The following is a 27,222-nucleotide window of genomic DNA, read 5'->3' on the forward strand; positions in this document are numbered from 1 at the left end:
AAAGTTTTTTTTCTTGTGATGAGAACTTTTAGGATTCACTCTCTTCACAACCCTCAAGTACGTAATGCAATATTTTTAACAATAGTCACCATGCTGTACATTACATCCCCATAAATTATTTTGTAGTTTGAAGCTTGTACCCCTTGACCCCCTTCACCTGTAGCTCCCAATCCCTAATCCCCCTCCCATCTAGCAACCACCTTTCCATTCTCAGTATCTATGAATTTTGTTTAATTTTTTCATTTTGGGTTTTTTTTTTAAGTCCACATATAAATGAAATCATGTAGTGTTTGTCTTTTTCTGCCTGACTTATTTAACTTAGCATAATTTCCTTAAGGTCCATCCAGAGTGATACCAATAAAAGCAAGAACACCAGACCTGCCTGCTTGCACGCTCGCTCTCTCTCTCTCTCTCTCTCTCTCATTCTCTATCTCTCCCCTGAAACCTCATTGTGTGGCCTCTAATATGCCATGTAATTTCCAAAACTTCTATGTAACAAAATGTTGTTCATTTTTTTTCAAAGTTCCCTGATGGTTGTTTCTAAGGGTGTCTTGCCATCATAATACGAACCACAAGGGCCAGTCTAGTCACAACATCGGTTATTGATAGGCTGAGACTGACACCAAAAAAAGTAGGCTTTCTTTTGTCTGCATCCCAATTCATTTTCACAAATGTTGCCAGGGACTATCTAGGTAACAAAAGAAATTCCCTCTCTTTTGTTAATTCTGAAGTTTATTTCCTCCTTTTTAAAATACCCTCTTTCTTTTACCTTGTTGAAGCCAACATTATTTGGTTGCTTCTTATACCTTATTACTAATATCTTTCTCAAAGGAAAAACAACTTGAGGAGTGCCTGGGTGGCTCAGTCAGTTAAGCGTCTGCCCTTGGCTTAGATCATGATCCCAGGGTTCTGGGAGCAGCCCTGTGTTGAGTTCCCTGCTCAACAGTTATCTGCTTCTCCCTCTGCCCTCTGCCTCTCTTTGCTTGTGCTCTCTTTCCTGCTCTCTCTCTCTCTTTAAAATAAATAAATAAAATCTTTTAAAAAACAAAAAAGAAAGAGAGAGCACATCTATTTACTGAGATTTCAAGGTGAATTATTTTGACCATAATTTACACTGAAACATTTTTTAAATCTTTATATTCACTTCTCACGTACACCAACCAGATTCTTCTGCCCCAGCCAGACTGAGCAATTATCCCACTTTGCACCTTTATTTTCCTCACCCCTTTTGTGGCTCTATACTCTATTTCTCCTTCAAGAGTTATCTATATCCTGCCCCCTAAGAAATTGCCAATAGTAAAACTCAGATTACTATACCCTTTGTTTAGCATTTTTCAGGTAGTGCCCCTAAGGAGTGGAACTAGTTTAATATTTAAATGTCGTGGTGCCTTGTTCACCGTAAGCACACATGCAATAAACATTGAAGAAAGAATGAGTGATAGACTTCAGTAATTATTTGGAGAAACATTTTCTCATTTAATATCAAATTGCGTGTTGTTCATTCCCTGCACTCTATTCAACCTGAGAACAAAATTTAGCAGAACGTGTTTGCTTAAAAATACACTTCTGAATTCTCCCTCAGATTGCTTTATTTAGGACACTCTGTTAAGGATTCCTTCTTTTTGGAAATCATTCTAACTTATCTGTGTAATAAATCTGCATTTTATGAATCTTGCTATTTTTATAAGAAACTTAGATTTTCTTTGAAGCTGATTATAACATCTTCAGATTTTGACATCTGTAGAGAAAAAACAGACTCAATGAGTCTGGGCTATTTTATGAAGATAATTGCTACCCATTTGGTTTACAATTTTCAGGTATATAACAATGATTTTTCAAACACCTTGTCTCCTAATCATTATTCATTTATTCATGCAAAAACATTTACTGAATGCCTTCTCAGTGCCAAGAACTCTGTTAGAGACTGACGATACAAATAAGAATAAAACAGTCTTTGCTCTCAGTTTTTTCCTTCACAATCCTTATTATTTTTTTTGTAAGGTTACATTTACACTTACAATTTTGTTTGTTTACATAACATTTCCAAATTGGGTAATTAGATAAGAAGAGTGTGCGTTTCTTATTTTCTAGAAAAGTGAAAAACAGTATGATAATATTCATAGACATTGTTTAGTAATGTTAGAACAATAGCTATTGGTATTTTTTAAGGGCTGAACTGAGATCATTCTGTTCTATGATATCATTTAATAAGAAAACCATTCCCCTTCTATGTGTAGGTTGTGAGTTAGTTAAGTTGTTAGTTAAATTGTAAGTTAGTTAATTAAGTTGTCACTTAATTTTTAAGACTGAAATTTTAACTGGAAAGTGTGGCTGAAGAGTCAGAAATTCTGTTTTCATTGTGTGTGTGTGTGTAATAAAATAGCTTATAGTCTCTCTCTTTTTTAAAATATTTTATTATTTACCTGACAGAGAGAGAGATCACAAATAGGCAGAGAAGCAGGCAGAAAGAGGGGGAAGCAGGCTCCCTTGCTGAGCAAAGAGCCCAATGTGGGGCTCGATCCCAAGACCCTGAGATCATGACCTGAGCCAAAGGCAGAGGCTTAACCCACTGAGCCACCCAGGCACTCAAGCTTATATTCTCAATAAATTCCTTATTCTCCAAGAAAGAAAAAAAAAATCCTGACTTTAAATTTTGTTTTGTTTTGTTTTGCGTAAAGAAGCAAAAGCAATCCTTGCTAAAGGAATAAATCGTTTATAATGGGAAAGCAAAAATTTTCTAAACTCTGTAACATTTATTTCAATGAAAACATTGAAATAAATAGCTACTTGAGTCTTTTTTTTTTTTTTTTTAAGATTTCTATTTATTTGACAGAGAGAGAGAAAGAAAGAGAGCACAAGCAGGGGGAAAGAGAGAGGGAAGCTCCCCAATAAGCAGAAAACTTATTGTGGGGCTTGATCCCAGGACCCTGAGATCATTAGCTGAGCCAAAGGCAGATGCTTCACCAACTGAGCCACCCAGGAACCCTAGATACTAGAGTTTTAAACGTACTAGGAAGTGTATGCTTCTCCTAAGAGAATAGGTCCAGGTTGATGGTCAGAATGCTTGTTTTTAAAATATTAACAATGGAATAATTATTTCATGGTAAGGGAGGACTCCCAATGTAAGCCTCAGTAATAAAAAGAAATAAATAATAAAAATACTTGCAATCAAAACATAATATAGGTAACATTTTCAAATACTCTTATTAGTGTATTTGTGCTCATAGTCGTGTATTAGTGTTCATAGTCACTAATTTTAGAAAGGTGCTGTAGAAGGTAGAAAGGGACCTGGAGTGATCAGCTGGGGTTCCCTCTGCTTTAGGCAGATCTGTCTAGGTCTCCTCTAAGACAGGTGTCTTAGAGGCATTTCCAAAAATGCAACCTCATATCTTCCCGTGATAATATTGCATGTTATTGTTTTACTAGCTGTATGGCAGGAATCTTTTCCTTAACCTAATGGAGTCAGCCCTCTCCTTAACATGCCTATGTATATACACACATATATACATACACATATATGTAGACACATTTATTTTATGATAGAAGGACAAATGATCTATGTCTCATTTATAACATTTGTTTATTTTCTTAAAAAGTTTCCTTCTTTTAGTCATTTAAATAAATTAATACCTAGGTCTTCAGCTCTAAATTTGAAATTCCCTTCTTACCACATTCAATCCAGACAACCAAGTGATGCCATGAGTGGGGAATGTACATTACTCTAACAGTGAATATTTTGACTGGATTTCAAGATTTTTTTCTTATGCTTTATTCTTTCCAAATAATAAAAGGAAAAGCTGATTCTATGTGTAGAAACTATAAATAGATGTTGACTTCCATTTAATGAAAACATCAAAGTTCTCTTTTTTTCAAATTAAGAAATGCTTAGAATGGTTTTGATCAAAATGATAGTATGTTTTCTTAAAAAGATTAAGAAAAAATCAAGGGAACATTTTAGCAGACATTGAATAATCATTTTCTTTCTGAATTAAACTCTGTAATGCTAAGATATTAAGTTAAAAACTACTTTGATTCTAAAACAAAATACATTGCTTGATGAAACAAAAATTTCCTGGGGGAATAAGAGAAGCTAAATTATGCTACCTATTGTAAATGATGCTGCCAGTTTATTTAGATTTTTAACCTCTAGCAATAACAGATTATTTTGATAAATTATTCATGTTTCTGCATTGTGCACCTTTTGCAATTTGCATATCTGGCAGCAAATAGGCGCTCCTTTCAGGCTTCAGTCCCCTTGGTCAGACAGGATGGCCAAAGGCTGCTTCGTGATTAATTTCATCTCAATAGAGTAATTGTCATACTCAGATGAGGCAATGCCTCTGAAATGCTTTCCTGGAGCTATGAAGTACAAGAGGCTTAGCTTAAGACCTTTTAAACATACAGTAATTTTTAGCTTAAATGTTCACCTTTCTCTATTTCGGGAGTATCTACATCTAAAAATAGTAAATTAGATTTTATAAGAATAGAAAACAATGATTTAAGGCTTAATTTAGCAGTTCATTAGACTGCTGGATGATTTGACTTAGAGTTTAGTATCTTAGTCAAAAAAAGAATGTGAGTATTTTAATGGATCAAGGTTTCATATTGCAGGTTCAAAGTTTAGTTGCTGAATCTGTAAATATTCATTTCTTTCCTGGTTTGTGGAAAAGTTATTCAACTTTTCTATGGTCAGTTTTCTCACCTAAGAACAATCTAAATGATTCCCACTACTAGAATTAACAAGAGATGGCTTTGGAGACTTGTTTCTTTTTCTTTTTTTAGAAAATTAATGAAAGAAAATTGATTTGTAATTGGGTCCTAAAGAAATGTTGATTCGTGTCATGATTTTAAACAGAATTCCTAAATTTCCAAATCCATGTAAATTGTAAATTTGTTTGAAATAGTGAAATTCTAAAAAATTCCAAATTTCAGCCAAGGTCACACTATAATGTAGTGAAAATAAAGTTCTGAAATTTAATATTAAAGCACTTTCTACATATCATTTGATAAATGATCAGAGAGAAAAAGTTTGACTTAGTTTTTATCATCTTAAAAATGAAACAAAGCCCTAAATTTAATGACTCATTTCAAAATGGTCAATTAGATTTTTTTACACTTTTATAATTGGATTTTTTATGCAATCAATTGCTTACATGTTTTTGAGTTTTCCCAGTATGTTGCTAGGTGCTTGAGTTATGAAATTGAATAAATAACTCAACAGTAATCACAGGGAATTTACAGATAAGTAGGAAGCTATAGTTTTGTGAGTAAATAATTAAAATATAATCACTGAAATAGAAATCTATATTTCTGAGTCCAGGGGCTGGTTATGGAGAAGTGACCAGGATGAAGACTAAGTTATCAGAAACCATTAACTAATTTACCACCTGCTGCCACTCATTCTCCTGCTTTGTCAGATTACTCACCTCTCTTTCTTTCAGCTTTCTTTTCTACTTTGCTGTTTTGTGAAGGGATTTAAATGTTACTTAGGGATTTTTGATTGTTACCTTTGAAAGAGAAAATGATCACTTCCAATTTTTTTTTTTAAGATTTTTTAAAATTTATTTTTGGGAGAGAGAGGCAGAGAGAGACAGAAACAGAGACAGAGAGAAAGAACACACGCACTCAAGATAAAGGGGAGGGGGACTCAGACAGGAGGGAGCAAAGAGAGAGGGACCAGCAGAGAGAGGGACAAGTGGCTTCCCGGAGCACTGCGGAGTTGGATCTTACAACCACGAGATCACCACTGGAACTGAAATCAAGAGTGGAACACTTAACCTACTGCCACCCAGTCACCCCCTAACTTACTTTAAAGAATAAAAACATTAGTGGTGCCTGGGTGGCTCAGTAGGATAAGCATCTGCCTTCAGCTCAGTTCTTGATCCCAGGGTCCTGGGACAGAGTGTCCCATTGGGCTCCCTGCTTAGCAGAGGGCCTGCTTCTCCCTCGCCCCAATCATTCTCTCTCTCTCTTTCTCTCTGTCTCCCTCACTCTGAAATAAATAAGTAAAATCTCTTTTTAAAAAAGAATAGAAACATTATAAATGTAATTATTTATTTTGAGGGGAACTGGAGGATTGCTTAGAAAATATTTAAAATGTAAGTATGATCACCGCAGTACTATTTTTCATCTACTGTCTGTTAGTCAAAGACTAGCACTGAACTCAGTGTAGCAGTCCATTTGCTGTTACAGTTATGCCAAGGGACACGTGGCTGGCTCAGTTGGTAGAACATGTGACTCAATCTCAGGGTCATGAGTTCGAGATCTATACATTGGGTATAGAGATTACTTAAAAATAAAATCTTAAAAAAATAAGGTTATGTGAAACTTATACCAGTTGCATTTGAAACAATGTATTTACACTTCACATTAAAAGAAGTCAGGATAAACAGAGTCCTATAGATGAAAAGTTTATATTAAATGAATATTTAAAGATTTCTTAACAAGACATTTGCAGACTCATAATATTTTTTCAGTTTTGTAACTCAGACTGTTCCATTTGGCTTCTCTGATTCTTGACAATTTATATAAATAGATGTTTTAGGAACCTAAGGATACTAACTTCTCTGATAATTTTCTACTAAAATATTCCCAAGTAAATTATGCTGACATATTAATGTAAGCCCATCATGTCTCTAAATTTGCAGTCCAAAATAATATTTATTAATTTCAGAATTATCTTAATCTTTAGTTGAATTTTCTTATCATCCTGCATTTTATTAAAATCATTGTATTTTATGTCAAAAATATAACTGTAAAAATTATCAAATAAAATCTTGGGAACAATGAAATCATTTGCATTTGCCATAATAAAATTTTCATTTGGGATGCAAGTAGAAGAGATAGTGAGAATCACAGAAAAAAGTAAGACTGACCATTACTGGATAATTATTAAGGGTGTTAAGTACATGGAGATCATATACTTTCTTCTTTAGATTTATAGATATGTGAAATTTTTCTTACTAAAAAGTTAGTTTCTTTTGCAGTTGGCAGTCATAAAAGACAGAACAATTATTTATAATAAAAATTTGTATGAATTTGATGTATTTTCACTTTTCTGCAATTTTTGGTGTGGCCTTAATTCTTTTCATTTGTGGTCTCAGAGTTAACTCTCTCCCTAAAGCCTTGTGATTTTGAAAACTGAAATGCTATACACAAACAGATACCAAATCTTCTCACCTCTCCATGTGTCCTCAATAGATTTGAGACTGATGTTGGGTGAACACAAGTTGGCAGACTTGTTGGAAAGCATTTGGTTTTAAACTGTTAACTTTTACTTAAAACCTTGAGATCAGAGAAAGAGTAGATGGAATTATGGAGGACAAATAATAGTTTACTGCTACAGAGTTGAGAATTAGCTCCATTAAAGTAATTCCTTTGTGGGTGGACATTGTCTGTAGAATGACCCCTTTAAATAACATCTTTTAACCTGGGAACAGTATCTAGAATGTATCACTGTGCATTAGTGGATGGGTGGATTTGGGGGAGGGGGAGGGATGGAGAGCTATGGCATAGCAGGAAAAAGAGTCCAGAGCGTGTAAACCCTTAAAACATGCCCACTGAACGTGCACACAGCCAGACAGATACTGGGTAGGGTAGTGAAGGTATAACTCTTTTTTTAAAGATTTTATTTATTTATTTGACAGACAGATCACAAGTAGGCAAAGCTGCAGGCAGGCAGAGAGAGAGGGGGAGGCAGGCTCCCCGCTGAGCAGAGAGCCCGATGCAGGGCTCGATTCCAGGACTCTGGAATCGTGATCTGAGCCGAAGGCAGAGGCTTTAACCCACTGAGCCACCCAGGTTCCCGAAGGTATAACTCTTTTGAGAGATAAGACTGTCACCTGTCAGGATACTCAAAATGAAAATGCTGAATAGTCAGGGGCATGATCTGACTCCTGATCACTGAGCGAGGAGGCAGCTGACAGAGTAACTGAATGATCAACGGGAAAAGTAATAAGGTCCTAAGAAAAGTTCCCCTAATTCACAGTTGGGTACACCGGGTGGTGAGGTAGAATCTTCGTTGTGGAGGGATCGTTTTAGGAGCCATGATCTAAGAGAACACAAAGAAGAAAGAGAAGATAGGAAAATAAGGTGTTAAAATTCTAAGGTACTATTTTTTTAAAAAATCATCTTTTTAAAAATCAGGAACTATTTTACAACTCTCTGATATGTTGAGGAAACACCAGAGCAATGTAAATACTTCTGGTGATCTTTTGGACCTATCGTTTCATCCTTTCATTTAATTTTTCATTTACCAATGTTTATTAAGTGACTACTGGATGGTAGTCATATAATATAGGCCTAGAGCAATACCGAGAAATACACTAGTTAAAAATTCAATATATAAATTTTGACTAATTATTGAGTCTGTTTATTCTGGATGTGACAAAGATAACACTAGCATGAACCTGGCATGGATTTTTCGTCCAGAAAAAAATTATAAAGAGATCATAGGTAAAATAAAATCAACTTAATTTTGACAAAAAAAAAATTTCTCTGAATAATAAATAGGGTAATAATAAAAATCACACATAAATCAAATAATATTTCTTTTATAAAAAACAAAATGAAAAATTGGCATTATCATAATCTTTGTTATGATATAAATGAATGATTATCTCACCAATAAAAGGTAAGGCATATTAGACACAAAACCTAAAAAACATGGAAACTTTGATTCTTTGCAAGTTATTCTGTTGCAATCTTATTTTATAACTCTAAAAGTGTAATATTAAATAAGGTGTAATCAACATTTGATGATAATTTTTTCAAAAATTTTATTTATTTATTTAACAGAGAGAGTGAGAGAGCACAAGTAGGGGGAGCATCAGAGGCAGAAGGAGAAGCAGGAACTCCGATGCAGGACTCTGTCCTAGAACCCTGGGATCATGACCTGGGCCAAAGGCAGACCCTTAATGGACTGAGCCACAAAGGCGTCCAACATTTGATGATAATTAAACAAAAGACTGAGAATCTATGTATCTCAGCTATTACATTTACACATAGCTTAGTGTAGACACAAAATAGGTCCAACCAACAGGTGATTAATGAAGGAATAAAGGTCAAGATCTATAACAAATGACCAAATCTTCCTTCACATATTAAGTGATAATTTAATCATCGGAAGCTTACTGAAGATAATCATGAACTGTTATTTAGTGAAATGGGAAATAAGCATTGCTTTTTGAAATCTTTATTCCCCCTCTATTTTTTATGCTAACTAATTAAATATACATTCAAGTATTTATCGTCTGTGTTTTTGTAGCCTGTTTCTTTGAAGAGAAGATTCTGAAAAAATAAAAACAAAAACCCTAAGACAACAAGGAAGAAAGATTCAAAATGAAGTTTTCTAATTCTCTCACAACACATACTGCTGCCCAGGACCACGCTAAAGGTGATGGGCATCACAGCAGGACAAGGGATAGCATCTTGAGTCAAAGACTGGAGCTGGATATTGGTTGCTCTGGGCTTTAACCTCATATTAGTCACTCAATGAGCTTCTATGAGCCACTTTATTTATGTCTAATGTTCCATCCATTGCAAAAATCTGATAATACAGAAATAATTCACAAAGAAATCTGAGATTTTCAAACTCAGGTGCCCAACAAATGCAAAGTGGTCCATGGTCAGTTAACAGTAAGGCAAGCAGTTTTGAGAATTTTTTTTTTTGTCAATAAACCTATTTTTTTGTCAATAAACTCAATTTTTTTGTCAATAAACCTAATTTCTTAATGATCCCCCTAAGAATTGTGCACATTTCTTAACAAAAATTCTGAGTACCAAGGAAAATGTTTTTTATGTTTGTTTTTGATTTTCTAATCTCTCCCTTTTGAGGTGATTAAATATATTTCTGATCTGATACTCTATGGTAATTTATTTATCTTTTTTCTTTGTAAGATCCAGGGAAAGCTCCTGAAACCAAACAAGGGACTATAATAGTTGCGGCACAAGGTAAACAATAAAACACTTTAAACATTCTGTTTCATTTTTTAAAGAAAAGCGCATAGCACTTGATTGACAAAAGCAAAAGCTGTTTATTGCAGAATAGCACCATCTGCTGGGTTATTATAGAAAATATTGTTGTATTACAATACATGTTTCGAGTATTTATTTTTTAGTAGTTGGATGAAACATGAAGGACCCACGAATTAGTACGTTGACTCCAAGTTTCAGTCATTGAATCTTAACTTACATTTCTAAAAAAAACACAAACCAAAAACCAAAACAAAACAAAAAGATAGATTGATAGATTGATAGATAGCAGATAGAAAGATTGATACAGATATATAAATACTATAAAAATTTCCCAATATTCTCAGTTATAACTTGTAAGTTGTGTCATATTAGAAAAGTCAATCAGAATGGTAATAAATTCATATTATTTCATCTATATTAAGACTGCAGAAACTGGGGTGCCTGGGAGGCTCAGTGGATTAAGCCTCTGCCTTTGGCTCAGGTCATGATCTCAGGGTCCTGGGATTGAGCCCCATATCAAGCTCCCTGCTCAGCAAGGAGCCTGCTTCCCCCTGCCCCTCTGCCTGCCTCTCTGCCTACTTGTGATCTCTCTCTGTCAAATAAATAAATAAAATCTTTAAAAAAAAAAAAAAGACTGCAGAAATTGGGTTCCAGATATAACTACAAACAAATCACCCTAGTTTGTATAAGCCATCTGAGAAAATCAGTTCCAACAATTACTAATATTTTGGGGTGATCAAAAGTGGTGTCCTTTAAGAGAACTTTAGAAAAATATATAATCAATATTTATCTTTAAATATATATAATCAGTCAAAATATATTATCAGTTACTTACCTTCATTTATTTTTTAAAATTTATTTTAGAGAAAGAGAGAGAGCAGGGAGGAGGGGTAAAGAGAGAGGGAGAGAGAGAAACTCAAGCAGGCTCCCTGCCAAGCACAGAGCCCAACTCAAGGTGTTATCCCAGGACCCTGAGATCATGACCTGAGCTGAAACCAAGAGTTGGATGCTTAACTGACTGGGCTACCCAGGCACCCCAAAATATTGATTCTTTAAATCATCAGTTTGGGAAAAGTACTTCTTTAAAATAATTGTCCTATGAAGTTATTTTTTATTTTTACTTTTTAATTTTTTTAAGATTTTATTTATTTTGATGGAGAGAACAAGCCGGGAGAGCAGCATCTGAAATCACATCCTTTGAGAAAGCTATGCTAACTCCTGTGTGTCTCCAAGTGAACAGAATGGAATATGATTTATATGACCTTTATTCTTAAAGCATGAAAAGTAATTTGATGAAAGCATAAGGGAAGGACAGAAATGTTCTGACTTTTGTCATCTATGAAAACTTTACAAAAGATCACACTTGGGGAATAAAAGGTGAAATATTTAATAGAGAAAAATTTTTTTCAGGTTTTTAGGCTTTTATTTTAATTCCAGTTAGCTAATATATGGTGTTAGTGTTATATTAGTTTCAAGTGAACAATATAGTGATTCAACACTTCCATACAATATCCAGTGCTCATCACAATGGGTGCACTCCTAATCCCCATCACCTATTTAACCCACTGCCCCCAACTCCTCCCCTAATAGAATCTTGCTTTCCCATGCTATATTATACAATATCTAGCAATAAAGGACGTACATTTAGATGGTGTTATATTTGTTACTGGGCAGAAAACCCTTGTAGCAGACTCCTCAGCATATAACATAGAACATGTTTGCATTTTACCTGGACTCAACCGTGTGCAGAATCATCATATTAAATATTGGTAAAATGGGTTGACTGCATTCCATTTGACCCAAATGATGCCATTTATAAGCAATGCATAAACTAGGATAATTAGGAGATGTGATACCAATTTTTACTTTTCATTTAATCATCAGGTTGTTCAAGGAAACAGATTCCTCTTTAGAAGGGTATAACCAATATTACGGGATGTAGAAAGGCAGAACAAATATTATTATCACTTTTGGGGTTTTATTCATGAAAATGCAACTTGGAGTCATTTCCTCAAGCAAATGGCTACCAGTCCAAAGAATCATTGTGGTTAATGTATACATGTTCTCATAAAAAAGACACACTTGCCCTAAGACATTTCTGCTTTGATTGAGACTCCTGAGAGCTTTAGTGGCTGTGGAACTACGACTTGAGGCAGGAGTTTAATGTTACTTCAGTGTCATATCAGAGGAATTCAAGGGGAGGAAATTGCAGAGATATCTGGAAACTTGCTTCAAATTTGAGCTTGGAGCCATGGGCTCTTCATTTTTACATTCCAACGAGGCTGGACAAGGTGGGCTCAGAAAATACTCTTTGGAATCAGAGATTTATTATCGAGTCATTAATACCCTAGAGTTAAACAGAGTACACAAGGCAAGATTTCGGGGCTGTTCACTAAAATGGCAGTGACACATCAAAGCAGGGATACCCGGCAGGGATAAATGTCACTTGTGCTGTGCACATCCATTGATCTTTCTCAGGTTTCATAATACCACAGCCTTATAATTAAATAATGCATAGAAATAATTAATATTTGCCTGTACTTCATTAGGAGACAGAACTTGAACATCATCAGCAGTATTGCTATAACAAAGGCTGATATTTTGGGGTATAAAATGACAAAATTGATAATGATACTTGCAGTGTGATGAAAGACCAGAATGTATCTGTTCATTTATTTATTTTTTTTACTTTTATGACAGAGGAAATATCTAAAATCTAGTTTTATATAAGGTGTGTGTAAATGTGTACATATTTAACCCTATTATGAAAATTTAGCACACTTTTTTGGGGAGTACATTAAAAAATTTTAACAAAGTTTAGAGATAAAGAGGAGTATGAAATAAATGACTCTATACTACAGATTACAATTTAGAGACATAAGAAATTTAAATAATAACATAAATAGAATATCATGTAGTACTGAATTATAGAGATAATAAATGTCATACTAGTTAAGACAAAGTGATTTTTATGTCTTTATTTTTTTTTAAAGATTTTATTTATTTATTTAACAGAGAGAGATCACAAGTAGGCAGAGAGGCAGGCAGAGAGAGAGGAGAAAGCAGGCTCTCCACGGAGCAGAGAGCCCGATGCGGGGCTTGATCTCAGGACCCTGGGATCATGACCTGAGCTGAAGGCAGAGGCTTTAACCCACTGAGCCACCCAGGCGCCCCCAGGTGATTTTTAGTAAGAGTTGGGGGTTGAGGGATTCCTCATGGACGAAGGATGAATTCACTTGGGCTTAGAGCATTATTAAAAAATACTCTGGCAGAGAAAAATAGCATTACTAGTGTAGATGGCTTAAAAAAATTAAGTTGCTGATAATTAGTAAAGAATATTGTCATTATCAAGATATGAGACAAGTATGATGGTGCCGATGACTTGGGAAAAAAAGCAACTAATATGGACATTTTGAAGAAATCATATTTGATAGAATATACAGAATAAAACAAAGGAAAAATTAAAAATGGTACTGAGCTTTTGGGCCTGGGTGAATAGGATGATTATAATTGTCAAAAATAAGTCTCATGGAAAGGAACTAGCTTAAGGGAGGAGGTGAGGATTCATTGTTGGGCAGGTTTGTGTTGAGCAGATGGAGGGTCATCTAGGCAGTGGATTTTCTGTAGCCAGTAAGAACTTAGGGGGGTCTAGGTGAAGCCCCAGTGAGAAGATGCACACGAAAAATGCCTTGGTAATTGTAGCACAGGTTGAACACCGGAAGTAGTCCTAGATGTTGGGTCTAGGAAGTCCAACAAATTATAATTCACTCAGGCAGGATTACCTGAAGGGGATTTGCACAGTCTTTGATTCCATTCATGTGGCCTAAGGCTTCTTGGAACGGGTTTGGCTCTTGAATGAACTTTATGCAGAACCAAGGGTCATCTTGCTAGGAGCAATCCCAAAATGACTAAGTACCTCCCCCAGTCATTTCTGGTAACACACATTAGTTACCAATTGTATCCATATTGAGATTCATGATCCAGGATTAGATGAGTTCTGCCACAGAGAAAGTCAGAATTCAAAAGTGATTGATGTGTGCTGTGCCTTTTCTCTGTGTAAAGATGGTGTACATTTACTAAAAGTAGGGTGAACTTGTCCTTGCCCCTTGCTGAAATGGAACATTTTAAGTACTACTATCATTAATGCATATAATAAACTGGTATATAATTTCTTAGTAGCTAGACACAGATAATTTATGAAATATCACCTCCATTTTTGGCATAGATCTAGTATATTCTTCTAGAAGTGGTTGTGGTTTTCTCAGATGTAACAATTTCAAACCTAAAATAAACTTATACTAGACACATACTGTACTTATCTATTCGACTTCTTGTCTATGGAACAATATATTTTTAATTCTTCTTTTTGGCTTTATGATTATATCTGAGTTCTTTTAAAAACCTTCACATTGGGACACCTGGGTGGCTCAGTGGGTAAGCCACTGTCTTCGTCTCAGGTCACGATCTCGGGGTCCCTGGGATCAAGTCCCACATCGGTCTCTCTGCTCAGCAGGGAACCTGCCTCCCCCCCTCCCTAGCCTGCCTCTCTGCCTACTTGTGATCTCTCTCTTGTCAAATAAATAAAGAAAATCTTAAAAAAAATAATATTTTCAGGTTATTCTCCTATTGCAGAAGTTGGATGGGTTAATTGGATTAATTTGGGCATAGATTAACCACTCAGTTTATGAATACATGGAATACAGTCTCATATTCCCAGGAGTATTCTGAAGAATGATCACTTAGTATGTTTTAACACTATTTTATTTATTTTATTTCAGCAGCATCTAAAAAAGATGAAAAGAAGGAAGGTATGTTTAAAGCAAAAATCCCACTATGCCTTTTGTGTAAACAATTTACCAAAATCCAGAATTGGGTTTTGCTTGCCATGTCACCTATGTTTCCTTTGGATAACTGGATGTGTATTATGCAGATGTTTCTCATGAATGTATTTTTCTGCCTTACCTCATATAAAAGGGTACACTGCTTTTTAAAAAACAATTTTAAATCTCATCTTTCTTAAGATATAGGGGATAAACATAACCTCTCAAAACCTCAGAACTTTCCATTCCATTAGAAGTTTTATCAAATTTTAAAAGTGTGAAAAATATAGACTATTTTACTCTATTAACTACTTATGTCTCTGACACTGACCAGCAACTGATGCTACTTTGTTCTATAAGTTGCAAATAGCAAATAAGCCATAGTCCCTCCCCTGCACGCCACCCCCTTTTCTCAGAATATCCTAAGATGGAGTAAAATACTCTTGCAATAAAGAAAACTTGGGCCCAGTGGAATTTAACAGGTAAGGAAGACTTTATTGAAGAAGATTGCAATAGGACTTGAGTCCATTGCAATAGAAGTTAAAATCTAACAGCAATGAAACAGAAAACCTGAGAATTCTAAAGCTCTGAGGTGAGCTAGTGGAAAGGTACTGGAGGACGTTAGGCAGTTGGGGTATGAGGTGGTGGTCATAGTGATTAAGCCATTTGTGTTTACTAATTGCTGCTTTTTGAAGTTAGGCTCCTACTCTCCCATAGAGACCGGGATATAGAAGCACTGTATCCTTTGATGATTACATTTCAAAAGGATGCCTCCTAGGTCCTGAGGAAGATATTTCTGGTTGTAGCAGATTTATACTTCAAAAGAACAGAGAAAGAATTTACAGTTGCAAGTTTTCTAAAGTAAATGTACTAATACAAAAGGGGTTGACGGCCTATAATCAAGAGGACATCTGCTTAAAATTTAGGCAAGGTAGGGGGAATACTAAGACCATCTTAGTCACTGTGATTCTCTCTAGAGAAATGCTTCTTATGTTCCCTGACAATACTTAGACAGGGTCTAGATATCACCACTGTTTATTAATCTAGCTTATTTTCTTAGTAAAAATAGTATGAAGATGTAAGCAATCATTTCTAACTTTGAAAATGACAATAATATTCTAATTAGTGTTCGTATAATCTGAGAAAAATAGAAAAAAGTTATATTTTATATTTAGTATCATCAGAACTTTATATTATCATAGCAGCTTGAGAGTCACATTCTGCTTCTATTGAATAGAATCTAAGAGTCCACAGATAGGAGCCAGAAAAAATATTTCTGTTGGTCACTATTTGTTCAGAGGGAACAAAACCGTGATATCATAATAAAGCCAACTAAGACTGTTAGTGTCAGAGTTATTTTTCCATTCATTAGTATTCAAACTAAAGTATTAAAAGACTTTTGAAACAATAGTCAAATTACAAACTGCATCGCTTTAAGCTTTATATCTGTTTTTTTTTTTTTTTCCTCACTGCTATTCTTCCAGGGTTTTTTGTTCTATTTTTCCTGGATTAGATGCCTCATTTTCTTTTCCTTTTTTTGAGAAATTGTTTATAATCAATATGCAATATTTGGAAGGGCTTGGAGAGGTTGGACAGAGCTTTGCCATGGAGAGTCAAGGGATCAAATGTAAAATATATAAAATGTACCCCTATGTATTATTATTATTATTATTATTATTATTATTAATTATTTCCAAAGAGATTTACTGATTATCTTTTATCTCTTTTTTGGAAAAAAAATTTGTAATTGCGAAGATTATGCTATTTAAGAGAAAAAAGACAGCTATCTAGAGTCATTTTCATTGTTTCCAGTGTATAAAAGAGAACAGACTCAATGTCCAGCTATTCTAGGCAGTCATTTGATTTTGTTTCATGACTTTCTATTTCCCTTTATCCTGTTAAGCAGATCAGAGAGGTATATGGACATAACAGTCTTGGTTCTTATTTCTCATTTTTTATAATCTTACTAAGATTATAGAAATCTTTTTCACAGAGGCTTCCTGCCTCTGTTGCAAATATGTCTATTCAAATGGGCATGTTTAATACAAATTACCAGATAACAATTTGGATTTGCAACATTTTCTTTTGTACAATGTTTATTTCTTTTCACATTCAAACTCTTGGGGTATAGTTCAAAGATACTAATGGTTGACAACTTTCCTGGAGAAGAAGAAAATCAGGAGGGCTTGAAGGCTTAATGAGAAAGCCCTGGGAAGTTCTTTTGTTAGTGAATTTTAAAATGCAGAAACAGAAGTACATACCAAATTATCAAGGATAATCTGTGCACCAGGAGCAAGGGACTTCTTGAATAATGACCTCTGAAGATTTGCTTTTCATGTTAAAATCTTATCCCACATGTACCATCAGGTCTTTCTTAGAAACCTTAACAAGAGAGACCTTTGGCTCCACTGAACTTTGCCCATCAATTTTACTGTTCTTTGGAGTTTTGGCATCAGAGCAACCATATCTTAGCTTAAGTGGAGCGACATTTTTGAATATTCAACTGGGGTCCTTTTATAAGCCTTTTTCTACTGAAATTTCCCCTGTATTCCTCTCTTTCTCCCCCTCATAGACACTTTACTCATCTTCTGTTAACACACATTCTTTCTTACATTCCATTAGTTTCAAAGCCAAAGTCACATTCTTTCTTACATTCCATTAGTTTCAAAGCCAAAGTCCCATCTAATTGTATTTTTCTCTGTAAAATGTGCTTATTCTCTATTTCTTCTTATGTAATTGCCCCCACTCTCTTTGTAGACACAGAAACACAAATTCTGGCGTAAGCTTCAACCTCTGTTTCTCTTTTGCCCCTGGCATTTAGTCTTCTAGAATTTTTAATTTGGCTGAACTCTCTTTTGTTTAATCTTTCCTAAAATAATTAGAAAGGCTAATCTCCATTCACAGCTCCAGGTCTTCTAGCTCTCACCTCACATCGTTATTTGAGTCCTCACATCAGTTTTCTAACTTCTCATGTGAACCAGGGCAAGGATCTCTGAAATCAGACGTCCTCAAAATGTGGTCAAGGACTCCTGGGGGTCTCTGAGACCCTGTCAGTGGTTCTTCAAGGTCAAAACTATTTTTGTTAAAATATGAAGTCATCGTTTGCTTGGTTCATTGTCATCCTCCCATGAGTGTGCACTGGAATTTTCCAGAGGCTACATAATTTGCAATATTGCAACAGACTGAATACTTAAGCAGATATGCAAATCCAACTGTCTTCTCATTAAGCTAGACATTAATGAGATTCACAAAGTCACTCATCTCACCATTTTTTCTGTATTGGAAAATATATTTGTCATAAAAATATATTACTTGTGTTAACATGTAACAGGTTTATTCTTTTTTAAATAAATGCATAAATAAATTTATATTTTAAATTGTCCTCAACTTTAATTTTTAAAATTATAAACATCAATGGCTAGAAACTGCATAAATAAAAGCTGTTCAAGGTCTTTTAATATTGTAAAGAATTTAAAGGATGCCTGAAATGAAGAAGTTTGAGAATCTGTAACCTAAACAATAATCCTGCCTATAATATTTTCTCTATATAGTGTCCTCCAAAATATTGAACTGACTTCATAAAACTTTTCATGTTGTTACCTATTTAAAATATTCGGCGGATCCACACCAACCACAGAATATAGTCTACAGGCCTTAGTCTATAATCCAAGCCCCCACAGTCTGTTTCCTGACCTCTTGTCACATGCACAGATTAGGGATCTGGGCAAAGACAAAGCCAAGGCCTGAATAATTCCACCAGTCAAGATACAACGAGTTCTTTTGAGATAGAGACAATTCATTACTTCCATGGTCAGTAAAAGCAAGAGAAACTGAAGGTGCCAACACATTGTGGTTCTTGTCCTACACACCAAAAAACAGTGACACCCAAAGAGAAGAGGCCAGATAATGCAACACAAGTTAGGGATATTTCAGTGTTGAGGAGCCAATTCTAGACTACAGCCAAATGGTTTCCTGGTCTGAAACTCCATCTCAAAGTGTTCTAGGCAGGAGAACTCAGGAGGTGACAAGAAGCTGTCTCATGACAGCTTCCTGGCCTCCTATGTTCCAGAAGGATCGAAAGACATTCTGCTGAGACTCACATTATCTATGGTTTAAAACTTGGCCCCTGAAGGGCCTATATGGATATGTGCTGGACCACCATGACATCACGGTGGAGCTTTTACCTTATACTTCTACCCACTTTCTTCCTGTATGTATCACATACTTCATCCATATCAAGCCATTCTTGATTTTACGTATACAACTTGCCATCTTGCCTTTGTTCCTGCTGTTATCATAATAGAACTTATCCTTTCCTTTTCCTTCTATGAATATTCAATGTTTTTAGCTCTCAGGGAAAGTTCTTCCCCTAAGACCTCTGTCTGACCTTCTCAATTAAATATACTTTCTTTTTCATTTATAATCTCCCACCAGAATTTATCCGTACCTCCGTACCATTGTTTACTTTTTGCCACCTTGTACTTCTATTATTGGTATTCATTTTCATCCTACTCTAATTGATTTTAAAACTTTTGATTAAAGGGACCTTGTCTAATTCCGTTTGATCCCCTATTGGGACTAACACATTTCCTTAGTTTGCACATTGCTTAACAAATATTTATTCTGTGAATGAATCAGTAAAATCTAGGACTCTAAAGATCAATATAGTATCTACAAGAAATGCGAGTAGGTACTCAATTTTCCACATCCCAGGCAAGAAAGAATTTTTAAAATTATTATTGGAGGTTATATTCCAGTGAGCTTTTTAGGTCTGAGAAATCACAGCCAAATACTGACAATTTCATCATAGGTATAATTTTGATCACTAGCTGCCACTTGAGTTGCCTAGCAGATCTAGGTAGATCTGATTCATTCATCTTAACTTCACATATGAATTCCTGGGAGCTGGAAAGCCTTTGAGTTTTCCAACACTTCTGAAGGATACAGTTCCATTGAGAACAAGCCAGATTAGATTTATCGTTTACTATAGCTAGAACAAGAACAAGTAAGTTGAATGCATGTGTGAATTAGGGCTTCAGAACTGAGATCTGAAGAGAAATTATGTTGAAAACCAAAGCAAAGTATCTGTTATTGTAACTGAATAAAGATGTCAATGGGACAAGTTATCCAAAGGAAATGGAGTAATTTATCATCTGCATTACCAGACTACAAGAGAGTTAATTTTTCCTTCCATACAACTGGTATTTCACTATTCTCTGGCATCACTTATGACTATAATAGACCGTACTTGATACAGTAGTCCTTCGTTATTCACAGTTTCATTTTTGCCAGCTTCAGTGACCCGAGGTCAGCCACCACCTGGAAGCCAATGGCCTTCCTTCTGACACATGGTTAGAAGGTCTATAGTAGCCTAACATAGTTATAATGTTTACATCAGTCATCTCAGTTTATCTCATCAGACAGGCATTTTATCATTTCACATCATCACAAGAAGGGTGAATACAGTACAGTAAGATATTTTGAGAGAGGTCACAGTCACATGACATTTACTACAGTATATTATATTTTTTCTATTTTATTATTATTTGTTATCACTAATCTTTTCTGTTCCTAATTTATAAATTAAACTTTACCATAGGTATGCATGTATAGGAAAAAACATAGTATATACAGGGTTTGGTTTTAGGCATCCACTGGGGGTCTTGGAGTATAACCCCCTTGGATGAGGGAAACTACTGTGCATTGCTAAAGATGAGTGAATGATGAGTTGAACAGATTGCGAACACATAACTTCTTTTAAATCACATCTGCTATGAGCTTCAGTGTTCTTAATAAAAGACTGTTGTTCACGTTATTGGGCATATGGTCTTTAGGGAAGTATATTCACTGAGTAAGCCTTTATAATATTTTTAAACCATTTCAGCAGAGTGCTGAGAGGGTATAATGAAGTTTAATAGCCGGAGTATTAATGGCTCGTACTAATAGCTTTTCAGGGTCAGTATGTGATCTTTCAGTTCTAAGCATTCATTGTATTTTTTGTTGCTCAGGTATTTTACTTGTGTAAGTCTGCTGCTCTGTTGTGTCCAACTCAAAGACATGATTTTATAATGACATTTTAAGTTAATTGCATTATAGCTTCCATTTTTAGAAAATATGTATTGAATTTTTAAAACCTAGTTGGTGAGATCATGGCATGTTATTTTTTTACATTTCTTCTTAATGAAATGTTTTATTTTATCTCAATAAACTCTATACTTTACCTGATCCTGGACTTCACATTTTTTATTCTTTGATTTCAATGTAATTGATATCTGGTACATTATATTACCAATTCTTTTTTTTTCCCCTTTAACTATTTTATTTATTTATTTGACAGAGAGAGATTGAGAGAGCACAAGCAAGGGCAGAGGCAGGCAGAGGCAGAGGGAAAAGGAGAAGCAGGGTCCCCGCTGAGCAAGGAGCCCAATGTGGGACTTAGTACCAGGGCTCTGGGATCATGACCTGAGCCGAAGGCAGACACTTAACTGACTGTGCCACCCAGGGACTCCTACATTACCAATTCTTACTACGAGGGAGAAGGAAAGCAAATTAAAACAACAGATATTTTACAAATATACATATTTTATTCAGCTTTCCTTATCGACCCCACACCAGCATCTAGTCAGAGAATAGAGGTGTGGGGGTAGAAATAGTCTTCTTACCTGCCACATTTTATCCTGTCTGTCTCATCAGCCTTCCCAAGCTTTCTTTCAACTGTACTCCTGAATGACCATGTGCTCCTCATGATCTTCCTGGGTTTTCCATATTGTCTGTACACTAGACTTAGTGGGAGTCACATGACCTTCTGGGCAAGCAGAAATCCTACTCCAGCATACTGGAGCCAAATGAATGGAGAACTTACAAAGATCATTGAACTTTCCACTTCATCGTTGCAGCTATTGTGTTATAAGAATCGGGGTCTGCATTGTTAATTATTAGGCATATTAATAACAGGATATTTGTCATATTCTTATATGAAATTGTTTTATGTAATATTTTTCTATATATTTGAATTATTTGCTTATCTGTTTAGGGTAATTACTCATGAAGGAAATGAATGAAAAATTGCTTGCAAAGCACATTTTAGATGGCAAATTTAGCCTACTCAGTTATAGTACCAGATGAGAAACTAAATATCAAGAAAAATATTTTTTGAGAGGGAAGAAAGGATATTAAAAGAAATCTGCTTTAGTATTTTTTTTACTGTGCCATGCTGGACATAATAATATTTAATAGATATTTAGTAAAAAAGCAAATGTTTTGTTCCAAGGATTTATTATTTTTCAAAATAAGGTTTGTTTTTCCCTTACACATGAAACATACCCCTATTAGAGAATAATTAGAAACTCACAGAGAAGACATTGCAAAAATATCACTTGAATGGCTCTATTTTTCTATTATGCGGATGTTAATGAATTCTTTATCAGTTCCAATCCTGCTCAGAAAGTACTGTTTAATATTCTCATTATTTACACATATAAAACAATGTCATGAAAAATGCTTTTTCCTTTATATATTTTTGTGATAATTCAGCATTTTTCTCTTTGGATTTCTAGAAGTGGAATTACTACATCAAAAAGTATGCTCATTTTTATGACTTCCTCAGGATTCTTTCTCAAATTGGTTTCCTAAAGTATGTGTCTAGCTTCTGTTTCTATGGAAGTGAGTTTTTACTTCTACTTCACTATTGCTGTCATTGGTTATCATTTTTCATAAAACAACTTAGTTGACCATCTAACTGCCTTTCACGAATAAATTCCCATTGTCATCTTCAAACATTTTAGCTCTATTACTTCACTGTGAAGTACCAAACACTTCCCTTATAAGGCATACAACTCCGCCAAGTGTATAATTATCAGCCAGAGAACAGTTTATCTACCTTTTGCAATTATCAACTTATAGCTCATTATTACAATTATAATTTCAGTAATAGCCAGAAAATTTCAAAGTCAAGTTACAGAAGAGGTAAAGGAAAACCACAGAAGATAAATAAAATATTTCTGAGCAGAAATTTTAGATGCCTCTATTCTAAAATAAATGGGGTCAAAACCCTCTTATTTTATTTTCAAGTTATAGGAACAGAAAGTTGCATGACCTAAATACTAAAAAGTAATAAAATTTCCAGATCTAGGCTGAATATCCAAAAGACTAAAAATAAGAGAGATGTCTGCTGACCACTGAATACACATTACTCCATAACAGCTACTAAATATGATGCATTCATCAGTAACCTTTGAGCTGACCTCAACCTGTTTTTTTCCCCAGTATAATAGAAATAATTGAATATTTGTATTGTAAATATATTGATTACTCAGGGAGGGCAAAGCAGGTGATCTCAGTGGCTTTAGATTGAGCAAATGAAGAAACCACAGACTAAATTCACAGGCTTCAGCCCATCTTTATGGAAGCAGACTGTATATTGGCTCAACTTGACTTTCTATTAAAAGGTTATTAGCTTTGATAGGCACGATATAATCTCTGTGCAAACTGATGTGGGTATTTCCTTTCATCTCTGTCATTTTTTTGTAGTCTTTCTATTTCAGAAAATTTCTTACGTACTGCCGCACTCTAATACTCACTTCTCAAAAACAGAGTACTTTCTCCTTAAGCCCCATATTCTAGAAATACATTATGAGATCAGTCTACTTTACAGAAGGTTATTTCAGAGTATTTGGCATTTTATTGTAAACTAATAAGTTGTTAATTAATGATATCTGCTTTATCAATAATTTATCTTTGTGTTTTCAGATTCTAAGAAAACAAAAACCCCTGTAGAAGGTATTGGAAATATTTTCCTTTTCTGTCTTATATTTGTTGAATACCAAATTGCCGCCTTCTTAAAGGACGATTATAGAAGAAAAAACTATATATGGGATAGGGGAGAGAAAGAAAGAGAGAGAGAGAAGGAATTTGAAGGAAAGAGTCAAATCTTCAATGACACTGTTGCTATGAGATTTATTTGGCAAAATAAAAAAGAAATACTGCATATGTTCACTTTTTCACAATAATTGTTTTCAAAGAAATGTTCACTTGACAAGAAATTGAACAATGTTCAGTATCAAGCATTTATTTTACTAGAAAGCATAAATTCAATTGATCTTGGATACACCAGCATCAATTAGGAACTGAAATATTCCTATTAAGTCTTGAGTAGAATCATAACTCATCTGGCAAAGATACCTGTTTCTTTCGTATTTGCTTGTATGTGATTATGTGTTCGCCTGTGTTTAAGAAGACTGCAAGGTATAAATCATTGAACGTGGCTAAACAGTGTAATCCTAGGTTGATTCATTGTAATGTTTTGCACTCAAATTCTGGAAACACCTTTGGTAGTAATTGGCAATACCTCAGACCAACACTGAAATTTGAAGAGAGAGAATGGGGGGAGGGGTTGGAAAAATTATAGTCTAGTCAACATGTTGGGGGAGTAATTTTATCTTTGAAGGTTTTAAGAGCATAAGACCAATTGTTTTTTTGTTGTTGTTGTTTTGTTTGTTTTATTTTCATTTCTTTCAACAGAACACCCCAAGGGAAAAAGTAAGGAAATGCATGTAAATTGTATTTGTGTATATGTGTTTTTCTCTTTACAATTATTATTGGCCTGCTGGTATATTTAGACTTGTAGTTTTGAATATCTCTTTTTTATATTTTATGCATGTGAACTGTACTTGATGTTTTTTTGTTAGAATGAAAAAATATACAACCTGAGGGTCAGAGGGACTGAAAACCACAGCAGTCATTCTTAAAGTCCTTTTCCATATTCATACAATTGTCTAATGATATTATCCACAGCCTCATAACCAAAAATACAAGTTCATTTCACTAACCAAAACTGTTAATGTAAACTTAGTCCCTGTAATCTGGTTTGTTCTCAGTCCTTAAAAAAGACTGGGTGGAAGTTCTTTTTTGGGCTGGTTTGATAACCTCTTTCCCATTATCTTTCTTCTTGTAATCCATAAGTATTTTGGCATGTTCATGTGATATGTGACATTTCATTCTTAATGTGATTTCCCCCCAAAACACTCTGAGTTCTGTGTAATAGCATTGCTTGGAATACATGCCTTCAGCAGTATCCACTGTTGCTCTAACACCGTGTTAAAGCTGTTTGCTAACAGTAAAGCTAGATGCCTTGAGGTTGTATCTTTTGCAAATACATACTTTCCTCTGAAGAAATTAGGACATGTTGAACAAATGGGAACAAAAAACTCCCAACTTAACCTTGCTCAATCAGCCATTAAAAATCATCACATTGCCAGAAATGCAGTTTTAAAGGATCCCAGTGATATTTTAAAAAAATCTGTTTTAAAATATACATCACTTTTTTGAAAATTTTATGTATGTTTTGACCCTGCAAAAGGTTAGGACACTGAGGCATTCTATATCATAAAAATGCTCTAAAATATTCTGTGGGATGAATCATGAAATTATAGTACAACTCAGCCAGGGGGAGCAATCTATCTATAGAGAAGTATGTGTTCCTTCAGTTTCAGATTTATGTGTATGCACAGCTGCTGATGAGCACTGGCTCTTGGATACAGAAAAACTCTATAAACCATTGCACCAACAGGAAAATGGAGGAAAACCAGAGATGTGAAAAATGATGTTAAATTATATATCTATAACCGTAAGGCCCTCACTTTATTGCAGGCTATGTAATTTAAAAGATCTCACAGACACACTGCATCTCCTTGGCAATCTTCGGAGCACTGGTATATTTCATTTAAGAAAAAAAAGGCCATCCTGGGCATTCATTTACACCCCAACTGCTTCCTTCATTGAGAAGTTCAGTGGATTGCGACTTGGGCAGTATTAGCAAAAAGAAAAAGAATTTTCCTCTAAACAACTAATAATTCTCTTTAAATTAACGTATTTGCTCTGGTTTTTCATCTAGAGTACTCTGCTTCTTTTTTAAGATTTATTTATTTGAGAGAGAGTTCAAATGCTCAGGTGGAGAGTGAAAGGCAGGGAGGGGCAGAAGAAGAAAGAGAGGGGAAGCTGACTCCCTGCTGGGGGGAGGGAGCGCTACTTGGGGCTGGATCCCAGGACCCACTAGACTATGACCTGAGCTGAAACCAAGAGTCAGACGCTCAACTGACTGAGACACTAGATGCCACTAGACTTGCTTTTATTCTTGTTGATTGTTGTAACTTTGAATTTGTTTGATTTAGATTTTTTGTCTTTAAGATTGCTTCATTCAGTTGTATATGTCCATCCCTATATTCTTATTTTGCTTCTACTTTTCTAGTTTTCACAATTAAGAAGTCGTTCTTTTTTAAATTTAAAATAAATCCTGGTGGCAAAACATGGGACCATCACACACATATTTTTGAATATTCTTGTGATCTATAATTTTTTCAAATAAAAAGTAAAAAAAAATCAATCATAGATAGGATTCGTTAGTTCCTGTCAAATTAAAAGTTACCTTAATTTGTATTTATTAAAGATAATTCAATAATTACATTCTGAATTAGCCTACATAATAATAATTATCCTCAACAACCTTTTTCTTCACATTGTTCCAAATTAGCACAGGTATTTTTCTGTTTATATGATGGCTTTCGGATGTGACTGGAAGGCCCTTATTTTAGCTTTGTAATATAACATGTAGTTGGAATTCAATTTTGATACATACCCAGATCGACTTCTAGTATTTTTCCAACTCTCATCACTTTGCAATTTCTTAGAAATATTACATGAAGGTTGCTTCAGTTCAGCAAAAGATTAAGCAACACATTTAATTACCCCATGTTTTCAAACAACTTTTGGTAATGTTCTCACCATGTTTAATTTTAGCTAAGTCACCTAAATATCTTCTTTCTGATATGTGACACTTGGTCAAGTCATTTTTTTGTTTTACTGCCTACATTCTCCTTGTGAGTGGTTAACTCACTTCTTATACTTACATGACTAGACCCTTGATAAATGAAATTGTACACTTCAGAGATTGATGAGATGACCATGGAAGATTTGATAGCCCTCTATGTTTCTAAAATATAGTTCTTAGAATTCTTTCAGCATACACATCTTCTAGTCCCCAAAATGTATTCATTGAATGAAACTTTAAAATAATCTCCCCATACCTTTCCTTCAAAAAATCTGATAATAAGCTACTTCTGTTAAAACATTTCTTGAAAATCTTCTTTTAATTTGACAAGCTTGTCAAGGCAAAATAAAAAATAGAATTGCAGATAATAGCGTTTGGTATAAAATTAGTACTTGCACTTTGTATAAAATTAGTTCTTATTATAATATGTGTCATCTTACTCTAGAGGCCAGAATAATGCTTTGTCTCTCATAATATTGACAAAAATGGGTTCTTAAAAAGAAATACTACCTAATAAGGACTCTACAAGGAACATTTGTCCTAAAAGAAGGGAAGCGTGTTTTGTTTTCCACTGAAAATTCAATCTATTTTGGTATCTTCAGT

At 34.6% G+C, this 27,222-nt stretch overlaps 1 protein-coding gene across 2 annotated transcripts in view; it reads left to right on the forward strand.

The window, feature by feature from the left end:
• The window catches only part of TRDN (triadin), a 391,091-nt gene that overhangs the window by 213,437 nt on the left and 150,432 nt on the right, over positions 1–27,222 (forward strand). The window contains exons 13-16 of one of the 2 annotated variants that reach the window (XM_080806278.1): positions 9,898–9,951; positions 14,754–14,783; positions 23,544–23,573; positions 24,315–24,332. In XM_080806278.1, the coding sequence (XP_080662404.1) occupies positions 9,898–9,951; positions 14,754–14,783; positions 23,544–23,573; positions 24,315–24,332 (132 nt within the window). The remainder of the gene's footprint in view (positions 1–9,897; positions 9,952–14,753; positions 14,784–23,543; positions 23,574–24,314; positions 24,333–27,222) is intronic. The other variant, XM_080806279.1, reaches the window with a different exon arrangement.

Source organism: Martes martes, assembly GCF_963455335.1.
Source record: "Martes martes genome assembly, chromosome: 6".
Lineage (NCBI taxonomy): Eukaryota > Metazoa > Chordata > Mammalia > Carnivora > Mustelidae > Martes > Martes martes.